Source organism: Ovis canadensis, chromosome 6 (assembly GCF_042477335.2).
Source record: "Ovis canadensis isolate MfBH-ARS-UI-01 breed Bighorn chromosome 6, ARS-UI_OviCan_v2, whole genome shotgun sequence".
Taxonomy (NCBI): Eukaryota; Metazoa; Chordata; class Mammalia; order Artiodactyla; family Bovidae; genus Ovis; species Ovis canadensis.
The window spans coordinates 105,498,574-105,514,475 of NC_091250.1; the positions used below are offsets into that span (position 1 = coordinate 105,498,574).

The 15,902-nt window shown below is 40.9% G+C and overlaps 1 protein-coding gene and 1 long non-coding RNA gene across 3 annotated transcripts in view; one reads left to right on the forward strand and one right to left on the reverse strand.

The window, feature by feature from the left end:
• The window catches only part of LOC138442630 (uncharacterized), a 94,975-nt gene that overhangs the window by 34,939 nt on the left and 44,134 nt on the right, over positions 1-15,902 (reverse strand). The window lies entirely within an intron of this gene.
• Positions 4,184-6,715, forward strand: LOC138442625 (C-X-C motif chemokine 6). The gene is made up of 4 exons (XM_069594351.1): positions 4,184-4,739; positions 4,880-5,012; positions 5,140-5,223; positions 5,576-6,715. The coding sequence occupies exons 1-4, from the start codon at positions 4,538-4,540 to the stop codon at positions 5,589-5,591; spliced, it is 435 nt and encodes a 144-aa protein (XP_069450452.1). The 5' UTR covers positions 4,184-4,537; the 3' UTR covers positions 5,592-6,715.

The following is a 15,902-nucleotide window of genomic DNA, read 5'->3' on the forward strand; positions in this document are numbered from 1 at the left end:
TGGTCTTGCCTGGAGAATCCCAGGGATGGGTAGCCTGGTGGGCTGCCATCTATGGGGTTGCACAGGGTCGGACATGACTGAAGTAACTTAGCAAAGGTAATATAAAGAATAGTAGACATTAAAAAAAATAGAAACTTAGAAAAATATGTGAAATGGCCTGTCACAAACTAAATGGCCTAGGTCATATACTAAATCATTAAAGGCCTCTCTGATTTGTTGGAAGAGTTCAATTTAGAATAAAATCCTCATACTGTTAACATTCAACACAGTATAATCTAGTCAGAATCTTCCCTGATCACTTATCTCCAACAATCATAAGCTACACAAAATATGTATGTTGGTCAATACTTTTGTTGAGTATATTTTTTCTTTTAATATCAAATATCCTGCTGGTTTCTGAATATTTTTTTGAATAGTTTGGAGTCCAAAGACTGAAAATACCATCTGTACAGTCTTTAAGCAGAAACAATTTCTAACATCGAGAAAAGCCAATTCCAAATAGATAAGTTCAAATGATTAATGACAGTAAACCACCCTATTCTTTCCTCATTAACTTTAAGATCTACTTGTAACTTAACACTACAAAATTTAAAAGTTATCAATATTTGCCATCAAATGTTCATAGACTGCTTGCTACTGAACTTGGAACTTACAGGAGGTCATGGGAGAAATATAAAACATCAGGGCTGATTTTAAAGTTTATGGTTAACTTGGGAGAGACAAGAGAAAAATTATGGAATAATTAATAATTAACTCTGTCTCAGGAGATAGGTTTATAAGTACATTAATTGTTCAAAGATCAAAAGTGGAAGGAATACATTTCCATTGGCTTTGTCATATAAACTTTCTCTGAGAAGCTAAGACTTTGAACTGGTCATGAAGAAAGAAAAGGACTTAGAAAGCAGGCAGCAGTTTTTGACTGGTTAGCCTGAAAGCCTCTTGGATGTTTGACATCATTGTGACCTCAGGAGTAGATAAACTGTGGATTTCAACAGCTTAAAATGTGATTATTGGGCAATAAAGTAAAGAGGTTAACCAGATGTGGAGAGCCACAGGGTGTTTGCCAGTACTATGAAGAAAGTGCTTGGTAATCTGGAAACTATTAAAATTTTCGTGAGATGGGTTCTCTAGTGCTTGACTTCCAATCTTAAATTTTCTATTTCTTAACTCTCTGGCCTTTCTACCCCAAGTTGAAAAATGATAAGAAAATATTTCTTACCTGCCTCTGAGAAGCAATATGAGGCTCAAAAGATCATGAATGTGTTTTGAGAGCTGCAAACCATTAAGAATGATTTAATTCCTCTCACATACCTCTGTGGTGTTAGGACTAAAGGTTGGTCTTGACCAGCAGTCAACCTTTCAGGCTATCAGGATGTCATTTTGTGGATTGTTTTGTTATACCTTGAGAGAAAAGTAACACAGTGTCTTTCTCTACTACCTGCAGGTGGGTGCAGGCAGGCCAAAATGGCTTCCCTTTAGACTCACAATAAAGAAGCAATTACTTTTTGAAGAGCTCTGCCTCCTGTGGTACTGGGTGTCATTGTCAACTGCAGGGAGTCTTCAGACCAGCCACATTCCTATGTGCCTTTGCACAAGGTCTGCATCGGGAATGCCTAGACAGGAGCCAGAATGGGCAATGCGCCTGAATGATTTCAGTGAGAACTTAAGTTAAGTTACCTGCTGCTTCTTGGCAACCCAACAGCCAATTTCTAGTGAGGACTTCCTATTACCTACTTTCTAGCTATAGAAATATTTATTTTTGCCTTATACTCTGTAAGCAATTCAAGGTAAGTTGATTCAGGGTGCAAACCAGGTGAAGCATACAATCTGTAAGAGTGTTCAGAGGAAATGGAAATTATATCTCATGACCCTTCTATGATCTTACCATTTGATGCCAAAACAAATTCATATGTTCCTTTATACTTAAAACAGCTTATTTGGATCTGAAACACACACACACACATAAGTACATTTTTTAACCTATTTGAGTCATTAAACAATTTCCTCCCACAAAATCTTATACTGTCTGTGTTTCCCCCCCCCCCCCCCGCCCCCGTGGTTAAGTTGCATTTAATTATCCAAGATTTTTAATTACATTTTTGAAGTTTTATCTGATCCACATCAGTGAAGCTTTTGTCTTTAGATACAGTCTGATGGCATCACCGACTCGATGGACATGAGTTTGAGTGAACTCCAGGAGTTGATGATGGACAGGGAGGCTTGGCGTGCTGCAGTTCATGGGGTCGCAAAGAGTCGGACGCAAATGAATGACTGAACTGAACTGAATGTCTAAAAGGGCTTCCCTGGTAGCTCAGATGGTAAAGAAACTGCCTACAATGCAGGAGACCAGATTCAATCTCTGAGTGGGGAAGATCCCCTGGAGAAGGGAATGACAACCCACTGCAGATTCTTGCCTGGAGAATTTCATGGACAGAGGAGCCTGGCAGACTTCAATCCATGGGGTTGCAAGGAATCGGAAAAAACAGGGACTAACACACACACACAATGTCTAAAAAGGCCATATAATAAGTCTGAAGCTATTTTCCCAGATCACCACTCCCTAGAAGGACGAAGGATTGCATTAGTTGAGTCAGGTATAATGCTGATGGGATCAGGAAGCTACACAGGATAGAGAAGATCCCATTTAATTTCCCACAAAATGAGGTCAAACTTCTCAGCCCTCCTTAACTATGGCATTTCCTACTTTTTCTTCTAGACTAAAAGTTCTAAAAGTCTATGGCACCTCCTCCCTGCTCACCAACGGAGGTGATAGCCTGCCAAGGAAGATGTGTGGAGGTGTGAAGAAAATTTTCCAGGGTCACGGGAGACAAGGAAAAGAATTTTGTTCCATGACTGGTTTCTGATTGTCATCATGCTCCCTGATTGCCTTGGCTTGCCAACTGTGAGGACACAAGTCTTGAGAACAATCCAGAATAGGATCTAGTGAGATTTCCATGAAAGGAAGTCTACACGCCATTCCAATATTGTTGCCATGCCTGCTATGAAACTGAACATGTGAAAGACCCAGCCATTAAAACTTCAGAGTTCTATGGATTTCCCTGGCAGTTTAGTGGTTAAGACCACACTATCAGTGCAGGGGATATGAGTTCAATCCCTGGTCAGGGAACTAAGATCCCACATGCCACATGGTGCAGCCAAAAACGAAAACAAGCAAAAAAGCTAACTGCTTCCACAGAGGAGATAAAAAGCTACCTCGCCCACAGCTTCAGGGAGCAGCTGTAGGCTCACTGGGACTAGAGCAGGATTGTGGAAACAGGCTTGGTCACACCACTGATTATGAAGCTGGATGGTTCCAGAAGCCTGTGTGTGTGAGTCATCCTCCCATCTCATGAAGTTAGCTGAGTGAAGTGAGTGGGTGCCATCTCACTGCCAAACTGATTCAGATCCCTAGAACCAAACTTCCAGATGAGCCCCTTAAACTCATCAGACTCCAGGGCTTCTCCAAACTGGGTCAATTACACATCTGGTTAGGTCTGGAGCCATACCAAGAGGATGGGCTCTGGGGCATTGCTGTAGTCTGCACTCATTCACCCCCAACCAAGACCATAGAGTCTTCCAATTCCATAGTGTACTGAACTGCTGAAAGCAAGGCATTTTTTCCCAGGGCAATTTGGTGGGTGATTTTTTTGATGATTTTTGTTAAACCACCTTGACATGCATGTTTGCAAAACTATGTATAAAATTCCCAGAAAGTGGACTTGCTTTTGCAGCCTATTCCTTCCACTGACTTCAAGTGGGAGTACAGATACTTTCATCATCTTATCTTGGCTTCTAACTGCTGGCTGAAGTCCAGAGAATTACAAACTAATCTGAGGAAGCTAGAATGGTTTGCCGGCAAGCAGGAGTGAAAGGTTTTTCAGTTTGGTGTAGAGACACAGCTTACATTAACTGAATAGTAATAATTATTACAGTTATAATAATAATTAGAAAAGGGTTCAGAAAATTTTCTAAAATCTAACCTGTCAGCTAAACTTCCCTGCAGGTTCAGTGGTTAAGACTCCATGCTGCCAAAGCAGGCTTGCGGTTGGATCCCTGATGGGGAACAAAGATACCGCATGTCCGCCCCACCACCCCCGCCCCCTCGCCCCGGGCAGAGCCAAATTAATTTTAAAAAAGAAAAAAGAAAAACAAAACAAAAACAACCCCTCTCCCCCTAAAGAACACTTCCAGTGGCTTACTTTGTGCCTGTTTAGATGAAGATGAGGGGCATCTCTGAAAAGACACCTGTCATCCTGGAGAAACTGGCTTTCGCTAGCCCGGGCTGGCCCGGGTGGACAAAATCTCCGCAGGATTGCTTCTTACTTCCAGCGAAAGCAGCATCCACTCCAGCCACCGCTGGGCGACCTAACAGATCCACCGCGGGCTGCTCCTCCCAACCACCCTCCTCAAACCCCGCTCCTCCAGCCCCCACTCCACCCGGCCCCCTCTCCCCGCCCCCCTTAGTTCAGGGAATTTCCCAAGCATCCTAAAGGTTGAGTTTCCTGCCTGGAGGAAGGGGCCAGGGCATATAAAAGGTATGCTGAAGACCCGAGGCAGTCACAAGCGCTCTGGAGCTTCGAATCCCGCGCCTTCTCCCTCCTTCGGAACCCTCCGCAGTCCTCTCTTCGCCACTATGAGACTGCTACCCAGCCGCGCCGCCCGCCTCTCCGGCCCCTCGGGCTCCCTGTGCGTGCTGCTCGCGCTGCTGCTGCTGACGCCGCCCGTGCCCCTCGCCAGCGGTGAGAGCGCGAGACCAGCCGAGCGCACCCGGCGGGTGGAGCGGAGCGGCGTCCCGGGCGTGGGGAAGTGTCCCAGGCGGGCGGACCGGGAAAGAGCTCTCCCAGCAACCTGCCCTATAACGGTGTCTCTCCTACCCCAGCTGGTCCTGTCGCGGCCGTTGTGAGAGAGCTGCGTTGTGTGTGTTTAACCACCACACCGGGAATTCATCCCAAAATGGTCAGTGATCTGCAGGTGACCGCCGCGGGACCGCAGTGCTCCAAGGTGGAAGTGGTGTAAGTCCTAGTGCGCGGCGCTGTCCACCGTGACCTTTGCAAGAAGGAAGGTTTTCCCTCACCCCACCATCCCGCCTTAGTCTTCAGCCCCCACGTTCATGGGGGCATCTTCGTTTTCTCTCTGCAGAGCCACCTTGAAGAATGGAAGGGAAGTCTGTCTGGACCCAGAAGCTCCTTTGATCAAGAAGATCGTCCAGAAAATATTGAACAGGTATCTGTCACTTTGCTCTTTCTGGTTTCTTAATCTGTCTTGGAGTGTGGATTTGTCAAAGTCCTTACCCTATGTCTGAGATTTGGCGACCACATTCCAGACCATGTTTAAAATAAAAAGGATATTCCGGAGAAGGGAAAGTTATTCTCCAAAGTCCTGGGAAAACTCTTATCATGAATCTCAACATGAATTGCCTAAGAGGTTACACAGAACTCACTACTGAGATGTATTTTGTTTGTTAAGGACTCTACCGTCTGCTTTTTATTGATCCTAAACCCTGGTTTGAAAACAAGTTGGGGTAGACAGATGTGTGGAAATTTGGTTAAATTGATATAATTCTTTTTTTCAACAGTGGAAAGAACAATTAAAAGAAAGGACCGTGCATTGGAAGAATTGCCCAGTTCTTCAGCAGAATTTTCTGGGGACCTCTGGACCCACTGAAGACAAGAAGCAAGAGCTCATTTTCTCCAATGAGTTAGGTTTCTGTATGAATTCCCCACTATGAAAGAGACAAAGGAAGAGGGAATCTATGCTTGTTCTTGCAGCTTTCTGCTCAGTTTATGTCCTGTTTAGCATAGTATTTTCTGCTCCTTATTTGCTGTTATTTTAACTGCTATGCTATTGAATTCTTTAAGAGTTGACTAAATTGTGAATCAAGGAATCACTGATTGTTAATCCTTTCAAGGTGACTACTGTTGTTTCTAGAATGTAGTTCTTATACTGCCATGGAAAAAGCTGTGTGAGAGTGAATGGAATTTGACTGGAATGCTGTATATGGAGATATATTGTTATCCTCACTCTCTTATGAAATAGGAACTACTTTAGTATTGTTTTTTGGGGAATATATTAGAGAATTTTCTTACTCTTGACCCTGGGAAGATATTTAAGTTATACTGCATTAGAAATCTGAGTGTTTTACAGTTATCTGTGTAGAATATATTTCCTTATTTAGAATTTCTAAATATATGAGTTCTATAAGGACTAATATATTCTTGTTCTATAAATTTAGACATTTGATGTCTTCCTAGTATGGCATAATGTCATGACTTACTCATTAAACCTTTGATTTTATGTGGTATTTATTAGCTATTTTATTAGAAGTATTATATTTCTAGCCACTAAGTATGTATTTTGGATTAATAAAGAAGCTAGGAACTAGATAAATTCCTTATTTCTAGTTTTTATAGAAATACATCCCTTTAGCTTTTTAAGAGTAAAGGTAATCTTAACAATGATCCGTACTTTGAAAGTTCTGAAAACGTATTCAAGGTCTTTGAATATAAACTCATTATGTAGTTTAAAAAAAATGCACAGCCTTGCTAAAATTTGCAGACACATGTACTGTATCTTTTTAAGTATTCGACCATTTTGTTACAAAGAATTACATATGCATCACAATTACTATGTTAAAATTGTACTTTTTAAATGTATCTCAATGGTTTATAGTGCTTCTTTTGTCCTTTGGAAAAAAATAAAAGATTTATAAAATTTATTCAAGTTCATAGTTTATTGTACTGTTACAACAATGTCATTCCTCCTTAATTCTACATTGCACATGTGCTTGCTAAGGCACTTCAGTCATGTTTGACTTTTTGAGGCCCTTTGGACTATAGCCTGCCAGGCTCCTCTGTCCATGGGGTTTTCCAGGCAAGAATATTGCAGTAGGTTGCCATGCCCTCCTCCAGGGATTATCCCAACCCAGGGATCAAACCTGCATCTCCTGTGTTTCCTGCCTTGCAGGTGGATTCTTTACCTGCTAAGTTACTGGGGAGGCCCCCAGTTCCACATTACCAAATTGTAAAAATTAACCATGCTCTTCTCTGACTAGCAGACAGGACCCTCATTTCCCAATGTCCTTGTGTTAGTTCAACCTATCTCCAGGCTCACTTCCCTGCCAGTTCCTTCATAGCACCAACAACCTTTGGGCTCTTTAGAAAACACAAATATGTAAGACTTCCTTACCTTAAATCCTTTACTGATTCCCTATTTCCTAAACATGAAATACAAGTTGCAAAGCATGACAAACCAGGTTCTGTCTTATGACTCCTGATTACTACTTCAGAGTCATTTTTCGGTAGCATAATTGCAGTCAAGAATTTAGTTTCCCTACTGGGCATGTTCCTTCCAGGTCTATGCCTTTGGTAGGACCTCTCCCTGGAAAGGCCTTCATCTTTTTCTGTCTTTAGAAGGAAGCTTATTCACCCTTCAAAGTTCTATTCAAACAATACTTCCTTCATGAAGTTTTCCTTGGCACTACCAGCAGAATTTATGGTTTCCATTTTGATCTTCCCATAGTGTCTTCTAAGTATTTGAATTCACGGGAATAGCCAATATTACATTGCTTTTAGTTGCATAAAAGGATTTTTACCCTACTCTACTAGAGTTCTCCCAGAGCATCTGCCACATTTCATTCATCTCTGTATCTTCAATACCTGATACAGATTGACTTAATTAAATAAGTTATCTTGGAACTCAGATTGTAGATAGTATCCTAAAATCAATCACCTGGCTCATTGTAAGTGCTGAATAAATTGTAATTCCTTTACCCTTTTTCCTGTCTTGTCTACAAATAATCCAACGAGAGCTTTGGTAAGCATAGTCCCTTCAACCTATAACACAGAACCCTCACTCTCACCTGACTAACTCCCATCCTTCTTCCAAAGGCAGTTTACCTGTCACGGCCTCTCTGACCCTTCTCTCCCACTTAGATTAAAGCCCCTTTTATATCCTGTCATATGACTGTTCTTTTTCTTCATAATATTTTGTCACCAACATGACTGTAGAGCCTATGGAGACTATACACATGTGGTCATTTATTTAGTGTCTATTCCAACTTCACTGTAAACTTTATAAGAGGAAGACTATATTTATCATATTCTCTTCTGTTCTTAAGACAGTGACTAACGCATAGTAACACGTAGGGCTTAAACAGGTTGGTGACCTAAGCAAATCCCACTGTCTCGCTGGTATTGAAATAGCACTTTAACATAAATAGCTCATTCTGAAGAAAAGCAAGAAAACAAAAGAGAACAACTAATCCAATTAGTATACATACGCACAAACTCCAATTGGATTAATATGTTATATATGCTTACATTAATATGTTATATATGCCAAAGCTTTTGACTGTGTGGATCACAATCAACTGTGGAAAATTCTGAAAGAGCTGGGAATACCAGACCACCTGACCTGCCTCTTGAGAAACCTATATGCAGGTCAGGAAGCAACAGTTAGAACTGGACATGGAACAACAGACTGGTTCCAAATAGGAAAAGGAGTATGCCAAGGCTGTATATTGCCATCCTGCTTATTTAACTTCTATGCAGAATACATCATGAGAAACACTGGGCTGGATGAAGCACAAGCTGGAATCAAGATTGCGGGGAGAAATATCAATAACCTCAGATATGCAGATGACACCACCCTTATGGCAGAAAGTGAAGAGGAACTCAAAAGCCTCTTGATGAAAGTGAAAGAGGAGAGTGAAAAAGTTGGCTTAAAGCTCAACATTCAAAAAATGAAGATCATGGCATCTGGTCCCACCACTTCATGGCAAATAGATGGGGAAACAGTGGAAACAGTGTCAGACTTTATTTTTGGGGGGCTCCAAAATCACTGCAGATGGTGATTGCAGCCATGAAATTAAAAGACGCTTACTCCTTGGAAGAAAAGTTCTGACCAACCTAGACAGTGTTTTGAAAAGCAGAGACATTACTTTGCCAACAAAGGTCCTTCTAGTCAAGGCTATGGTTTTCCTGTGGTCATGTATGGATGTGAGAGTTGTACTGTGAAGAAAGCTGGGCACTGAAGAATTGATGCTTTTGAACTGTGGTGTTGGAGAAGTCTCTTGAGAGTCCCTTGGACTGCAAGGAGATCCAACCAGTCAATCCTAAAGGAGATCAGTCCTGGATGTTCATTGGAGGGACTGATGCTGAAGCTGAAACACCAATACTTTGGCCACCTCATGCAAAGAGTTGACTCATTGGAAAAGACCCTGATGCTGGGAAGGATTATGGTCAGGAGGAGAAGGGATGAAATGGCTGGATGGCATCACCGACCCGATAGACATGAGTCTGGGTAAACTTCAGGAGTTGGTGATGGACAAGGAGGCCTGGTGTACTGCAATTCATGAGGTTGCAAAGAGTCGGACACAACTGAGAGACTGAACTGAACTGAACTGAACTGATGCTTATATTAACATGTATGTATGTTTAATAGTGTATACTAATATATTATTAATATGCCTGTATTTCACCTAAGTAATTCTATATCTTTCCATCTCTCTAGTCTTTCCCATTCTGTTGCTTTCCTCTATTTCTTTGCATTGATCACTGAAGAAGTCTTTCTTATCTCGTCTTGCTATTCTTTGGAACTCTGCATTCAGATGCTTATATCTTTCCTTTTCTCCTTTGCTTTTTGCCTCTCTCCTCTTCACAGCTATTTGTAAGGCCTCCCCAGACAGCCATTTTGCTTTTTTGCATTTCTTTTCCATGGGGATGGTCTTGATCCCTGTCTCCTGTACAATCTCACGAACCTCTGTCCATAGTTCATCAGGCACTCTATCTATCAGATCTAGGCCCTTAAATCTATTTCTCACTTCCACTGTATAATCATAAGGGATTTGATTTAGGTCCTACCTGAATGGTCTAGTGGTTTTCCGTACTTTCTTCAATTTCAGTCTGAATTTGGCGATAAGGAGTTCATGATCTGAGCCACAGTCAGCTCCTGGTCTTGGTTTTGTTGACTGTATAGAGCTTCTCCATCTTTGGCTGCAAAGAATATGATCAATCTGATTTTGATGTTGACCATCTGGTGATGTCCATGTGTAGAGTCTTCTCTTGTGTTGTTGGAAGAGGGTGTTTGCTATGACCAGTGCGTTTTCTTGGCAAAACTCTATTAGTCTTTGCCCTGCTTCACTCCGCATTCCAAGGCCAAATTTGCCTGTTACTCCAGGTGTTTCTTGACTTCCTACTTTTGCATTCCAGTCCCCCTATAGTGAAAAGGACATCTTTTTTGGGTGTTAGTTCTAAAAGGTCTTGTAGGTCTTCATAAAACCGTTCAACTTCAGCTTCTTCAGCATTACTGGTTGGGGCATAGACTTGGATAACTGTGATATTGAATGGTTTGCCTTGGAGACGAACAGAGATTATTCTGTCGTTTTTGAGATTGCATCCAAGTACTGCATTTTGGACTCTTTTGTTGCCCATGATGGCTACTCCATTTCTTCTGAGGGATTCCTGCCTGCGGTAGTAGATATAATGGTCATCTGAGTTAAATTCACCCATTCCAGTCCATTTTAGTTCGCTGATTCCTAGAATGTCGACATTCACCCTTGCCATCTCTTGTTTGACCACTTCCAATTTGCCTTGATTCATGGACCTGACATTCCAGGTTCCTGTGCAATATTGCTCTTTACAGCATCGGATCTTGCTTCTATCACCAGTCACATGCACAACTGGGTATTGTTTTTGTTTTGGCTCCACCCCTCCATTCTTTCTGGAGTTACTTCTCCACTGATCTTCAGTAGCATATTGGGCACCTAATGACCTGGGGAGTTCCTCTTTCGGTATCCTATCATTTTGCCTTTCCATGCTGTTCATGGGGTTCTCAAGGCAAGAATACTGAAGTGGCTTGCCACTTCCTTCTCCAGGGGACCACGTTCTGTCAGACCTCTCCACCATGACCCGCCCGTCTTGGGTTGCCCCGCAGGCATGGCTTGGTTTCATTGAGTTAGACAAGGCTGTGGTCCTAGTGTGATTAGATTGACTAGTTTTCTGTGAGTATGATTTCAGTGTGTCTGCCCTCTAATGCCCTCTTGCAACACCTACCCATCTTACTTGGGTTTCTCTTACCTTGGGCGTGGGGTATCTCTTCACGGCTGCTCCAGCAAAGCACAGCCGCTGCTCCTTACCTTGGACGAGGGGTATCTCCTTACTGCTGCCGTTCCTGACCTTCAGCGATCAATGCAAAGAAATCAAGGAAAACAATAGAATGGGAAAGACTAGAGATCTCTTCAAGAAAATTAGAGATACCAAGGGAACATTTCAATCAAAGATGGGCTTGATAAAGGACAGAAATGGTATGGACCTAACAGAAGCAGAAGATATTAAGAAGAGGTGGCAAGAATACACAGAAGAACTGTACAAAAAAGATCTTCACGACCCAGATAATCATGATGATGTGATCACTAATCTAGAGCCAGACATCCTGGAATGTGAAGTCAAGTGGGCCTTAGAAAGCATCACTACAAACAAAGCTAGTGGAGGTGATAGAATTCCAGTTGAGCTATTTCAAATCCTGAAAGATGATGCTATGAAAGTGCTGCACTCAATATGCCAACAAATTTGGAAAACTCAGCAGTGGCCACAGGACTGGAAAAGGTCAGTTTTCATTCCAATCCCAAAGAAAGGCAATGCCAAAGAATGCTCAAACTACTGCACAGTTGCACTCATCTCACATGGTAGTAAAGTAATGCTCAAAATTCTCCAAGCCAGACTTCAGCAATACATGAACCGTGAACTTCCTGACGTTCAAGCTGGTTTTAGAAAAGGCAGAGGAACCAGAGATCAAATTGCCAACATCCGCTGAAAAAAAGCATAGAAAAAGCAAAAGAGTTCCAGAAAAACATCTATTTCTGCTTTATTGACTATGCCAAAGCCTTTGACTGTGTGGATCACAACAAACTGTGGAAAATTCTGAAAGAGATGGGAATACCAGACCACCTGACCTGCCTCTTGAGAAATCTGTATGCGGGTCAGGAAGCAACAGTTAGAACTGGACATGGAACAACAGACTGGTTCCAAACAGGAAAAGGTGTAAGTCAAGGCTGTATATTGACACCCTGCTTATTTAACTTATATGCAGAGTACATCATGAGAAGCGCTGGACTGGAAGAAACACAAGGTGGAATCAATATTGCTGGGAGAAATATCAATAACCTCAGATATGCAGATGACACCACCCTTATGGCAGAAAGTGAAGAGGAGCTAAAAAGCCTCTTGATGAAAGTGAAAGAGGAGAGTGAAAAAGTTGGCTTAAAGCTCAACATTCAGAAAATGAAGATCATGGCATCTGGTCCCATCACTTCATGACAAATAGATGGGAAAACAGTGACAATAGTGGCTGACTTTATTTTTGGGGGCTCCAAAATCACTGCAGATGGTGATTGCAGCCATGAAATTAAAAGACGCTTACTCCTTGGAAGGAAAGTTATGACCAATCTAGATAGCATATTGAAAAGCAGAGACATTACTTTGCCAACAAAGGTCCGACTAGTCAAGGCTATGGTTTTCCAGTGGTCATGTATGGATGTGAGAGTTGGACTGTGAAGAAGGCTGAGTGCCGAAGAATTGATGCTTTTGAACTGTGGTGTTGGAGAAGACTCTTGAGAGTCCCTTCGACTGCAAGGAGATCCAACCAGTCCATCCTAAAGGAGATCAGTCCTGGATGTTCATTGGAAGGACTGATGCTGAAGCTGAAACACCAATACTTTGGCCACCTCATGCAAAGAGTTGACTCATTGGAAAAGACCCTGATGCTGGGAGGGATTAGGGTCAGGAGGAGAAGTGGATGACAGAGGATGAGATGGCTGGATGGCATCACCGACTCGATAGACATGAGTCTGGGTAAACTTCAGGAGTTGGTGATGGACAAGGAGGCCTGGTGTGCTGCGATTCATGGGGTTGCAAAGAGTCTGACACAACTGAGCGACTGAACTGAACTGAACTGATGCTTATATTAACATGTATGTATGTTTAATAGTGTATACTAATATATTATTAATATACCCATATTTCACCTAAGTAATTCTATATCTTTCCATCTCTCCATATATATAAAATATCAATTAGGTTAACAGATCTTCTATGATTACATATCAATATATCTATATAATAGAGTGTATGTAAGAGACAAGCAGAGATAGAAAGACATGATAACACCTAGAGCAGATTCAAAGAGATGAGTTTGCTGACAATTTTTTTCAGCAATATTAAAAAGCACAAGATACCTCAAATTAAAAAAAAATTAAACTTTTGTAGTATTGTATTGCTCTCTCAAATAGCATTTTTCCTTTGAATCCATGATTTATATCGTTATCCTAAGGAAACACTAAAAGCTCACACCAAGTCACTATAAAAGTTTGAATTATAAATTTCAGTGTTTTAAACAATCCCTCATTTATTATATCAGCTCCAAAATACTCATTAGGTGCTTGATAATGGCCAATTAAAGTGTATTAAATTCCTTTTGAATGGATAAAACACAAGCTATGTGAAGAAATAAACATTACTAATTACTTATCATAATTCAAGATCTGTTTTCCCCAGCAGCAAGATTTAAAAGTTTCGTTTGCTTATAGATCATAGACTAAGACCTCATTGCAATATTCTTCAAGCTGTATTTGTTATGGGCTTGCCATAACTGGCCGTTCTACAAATAAAATTGATCACAGTATATTACCAAAGTATAATCTACACAAGAACCTCAGTGACAGCTACTGCTCATGAACCCTGCTGCTACTTTTGATCCTGCCACCAGCAGAAATCAAAAACAAAGACAATCAAAGACACTAGCAAAATCAAAAATAACATGTGCACATGCTAAGTCGCTTAGTCGTGTTGACCCTTTGTGAGCCCATGGACCCTCCAGGTTCCTCTGTCCATTGGATGCTCCAGGCAAGAATACTGGAACATATACAGGGGGAAATTAATCTAATATATGTCTTCTAAGGATATACCTTATATTTCCCTCCAAGTCTCTACATACTATGTTCACTCTGTTATCCCTCTGAAATTCACTGTCATATATGAAATCACTGGGAATTGAACAAATGCTCAGCTAAAATGTATTGTATGTTACTCCCCCAATCCAGACAGTTTTCAGTGTACAATCGATGCTGCTCATTCTACCAGATTTTCTTGTTTGCCTCTGGGTGTGTCACATTCGCATAATCCTTCAATTCCTGAAGATATGACAAGGTCTATGATAAACTATGACTAGTGGTTTAGTTTTTCTATCATAGTTTTAATTCCTGCATAAGGAAAAGAGTTATTGTGGTTAATTCTCATGTTGTTCATAACTTCTAACTCTTTCCTGGATGTTACAAACTGAGAAATTTACCAGGCAGCAGAAGCATCTGGGGATTTCAACTTGCCTCACTGACTAAGTCACGGAAGACAAGGAGCATGCATGTGATTCTGATTTTGACTGATGGTCCTTAGTGGCTTTTAGTCAGAAAAAATTAATAATATATTCCTGAAAAGGATTGCTCATACTTCAGATATGTAGAGTGAAATAATGACACAGAGAAATGGAGTTTAGTTTCAAAACTTTGCTTCTACAAAGCCTATAGATTCCAATTTCCTGAATATTGAGAAATTGGGAAAACATCCCCCACCCTCTGAAAAATCCATTTTCTTAATGGATGTGTTTCCACTACCACATAAATGTATGATGACTATTTCTGACCCACTTCTCAGATTTGACAAAGAGAAAAACAGTTGAAAAAGAAAAAAGAAAAAAAGAAAAACAGTTGATTTGATTCACTCCCAGTAAGAGAGACCAGCGATATTTCTTTGTAGTTTGTGATGAAGAGCAAAGTCAAAACAATTGTATCTCAAGTCTAGTTTGTATTTTTAGCTATCTGACTTTGGCAATTTATTTAACCTCTGCATCCCTCAGTCTTCTCATCTGTAAAATCAGTACAATAATATCTATCTCTCAGGCAATGAAGACTAACCTGGAACAAAGTCATTTTTTGATAAATGTTAGTTCCTTTCTCGAGTGTCCTAATTCAAATTCCTCTTTAAATGAGAAAACTGAAAGCTCAATTTTTAATTTTTTTTATATTTATTGCTATCCTTTCTACCTGTGTGTGAATGATTAATTTTTAGTGCTTCTAAGAAATCTTTTCTTTTTCCACCAGTCTTTCTCAGAAAGCCTCTGAAAACAATGCTACATATTTTCTGTCAATGATGTGACGACATTTAAAAAATGTATGATGTATTTCCCTTCTATAAACATTCATCCATATTGAATGTTTATCCATGTTTATCATTGATAAATCAATGAAACATCAGTATTGACATTTATTGATAATCTTGTTTCATACCAGACCTTGTATGGGATCCTTATGATACTAGGATTACAAAGATGAGAAGCTCTCAACCTTAGTTAAGGTCCTTTGGCAGCAAAGATACTGTTTTCTCTGACAAAGCTTCTCTTGAAAGTTGAATGAAAAGGAACTAGATTGTTTTTTAGGAACTAGATTTTTTTTTTTTAAGAGAAAAATAGCATCTTAGGTGACATTGCCTAGAATCAAACTCTGAGAGGAGATCTCCCTGTGGGAAATGTATTTAGAACTGCTCTAAAAAGCAACATCTCTTAGGAAGTAAGGAAGCAGCAGTGGGTAGATCGAGAACTGCTGCTGTAACAGAAGATTCAGGGGGAGCTTATGAGAAGCTCTGGAGCTGGGATGGCCTTGTAGAATTATTCTGAACTGTGGCAGGCAGACAGACCTCTGAATCCCCCCACTGGCCAGCCATTTGATGTGGGCTACCTGCGGTGAGTGGGCATAGTTTTGGGCAAGACAGTGTCCTCAAGTGGTGAGCTGAACCCAGAGAGGATGTTTGTTCTGTGCTATCTGGGGCCACCACAGATACGGAAAAAAGCCATGGTGC

Coding starts and splice junctions, on each gene's coding strand:
- LOC138442625 (XM_069594351.1), top strand. CDS start 4,538: ATGCTGAAGACCCGAGGCAGTCACAAGCGCTCTGGAGCTTCGAATCCC. Junction 4,740..4,879: donor GCCCGTGCCCCTCGCCAGCG/GTGAGAGCGCGA, acceptor CTCCTACCCCAG/CTGGTCCTGTCGCGGCCGTT. Junction 5,013..5,139: donor TGCTCCAAGGTGGAAGTGGT/GTAAGTCCTAGT, acceptor TTCTCTCTGCAG/AGCCACCTTGAAGAATGGAA.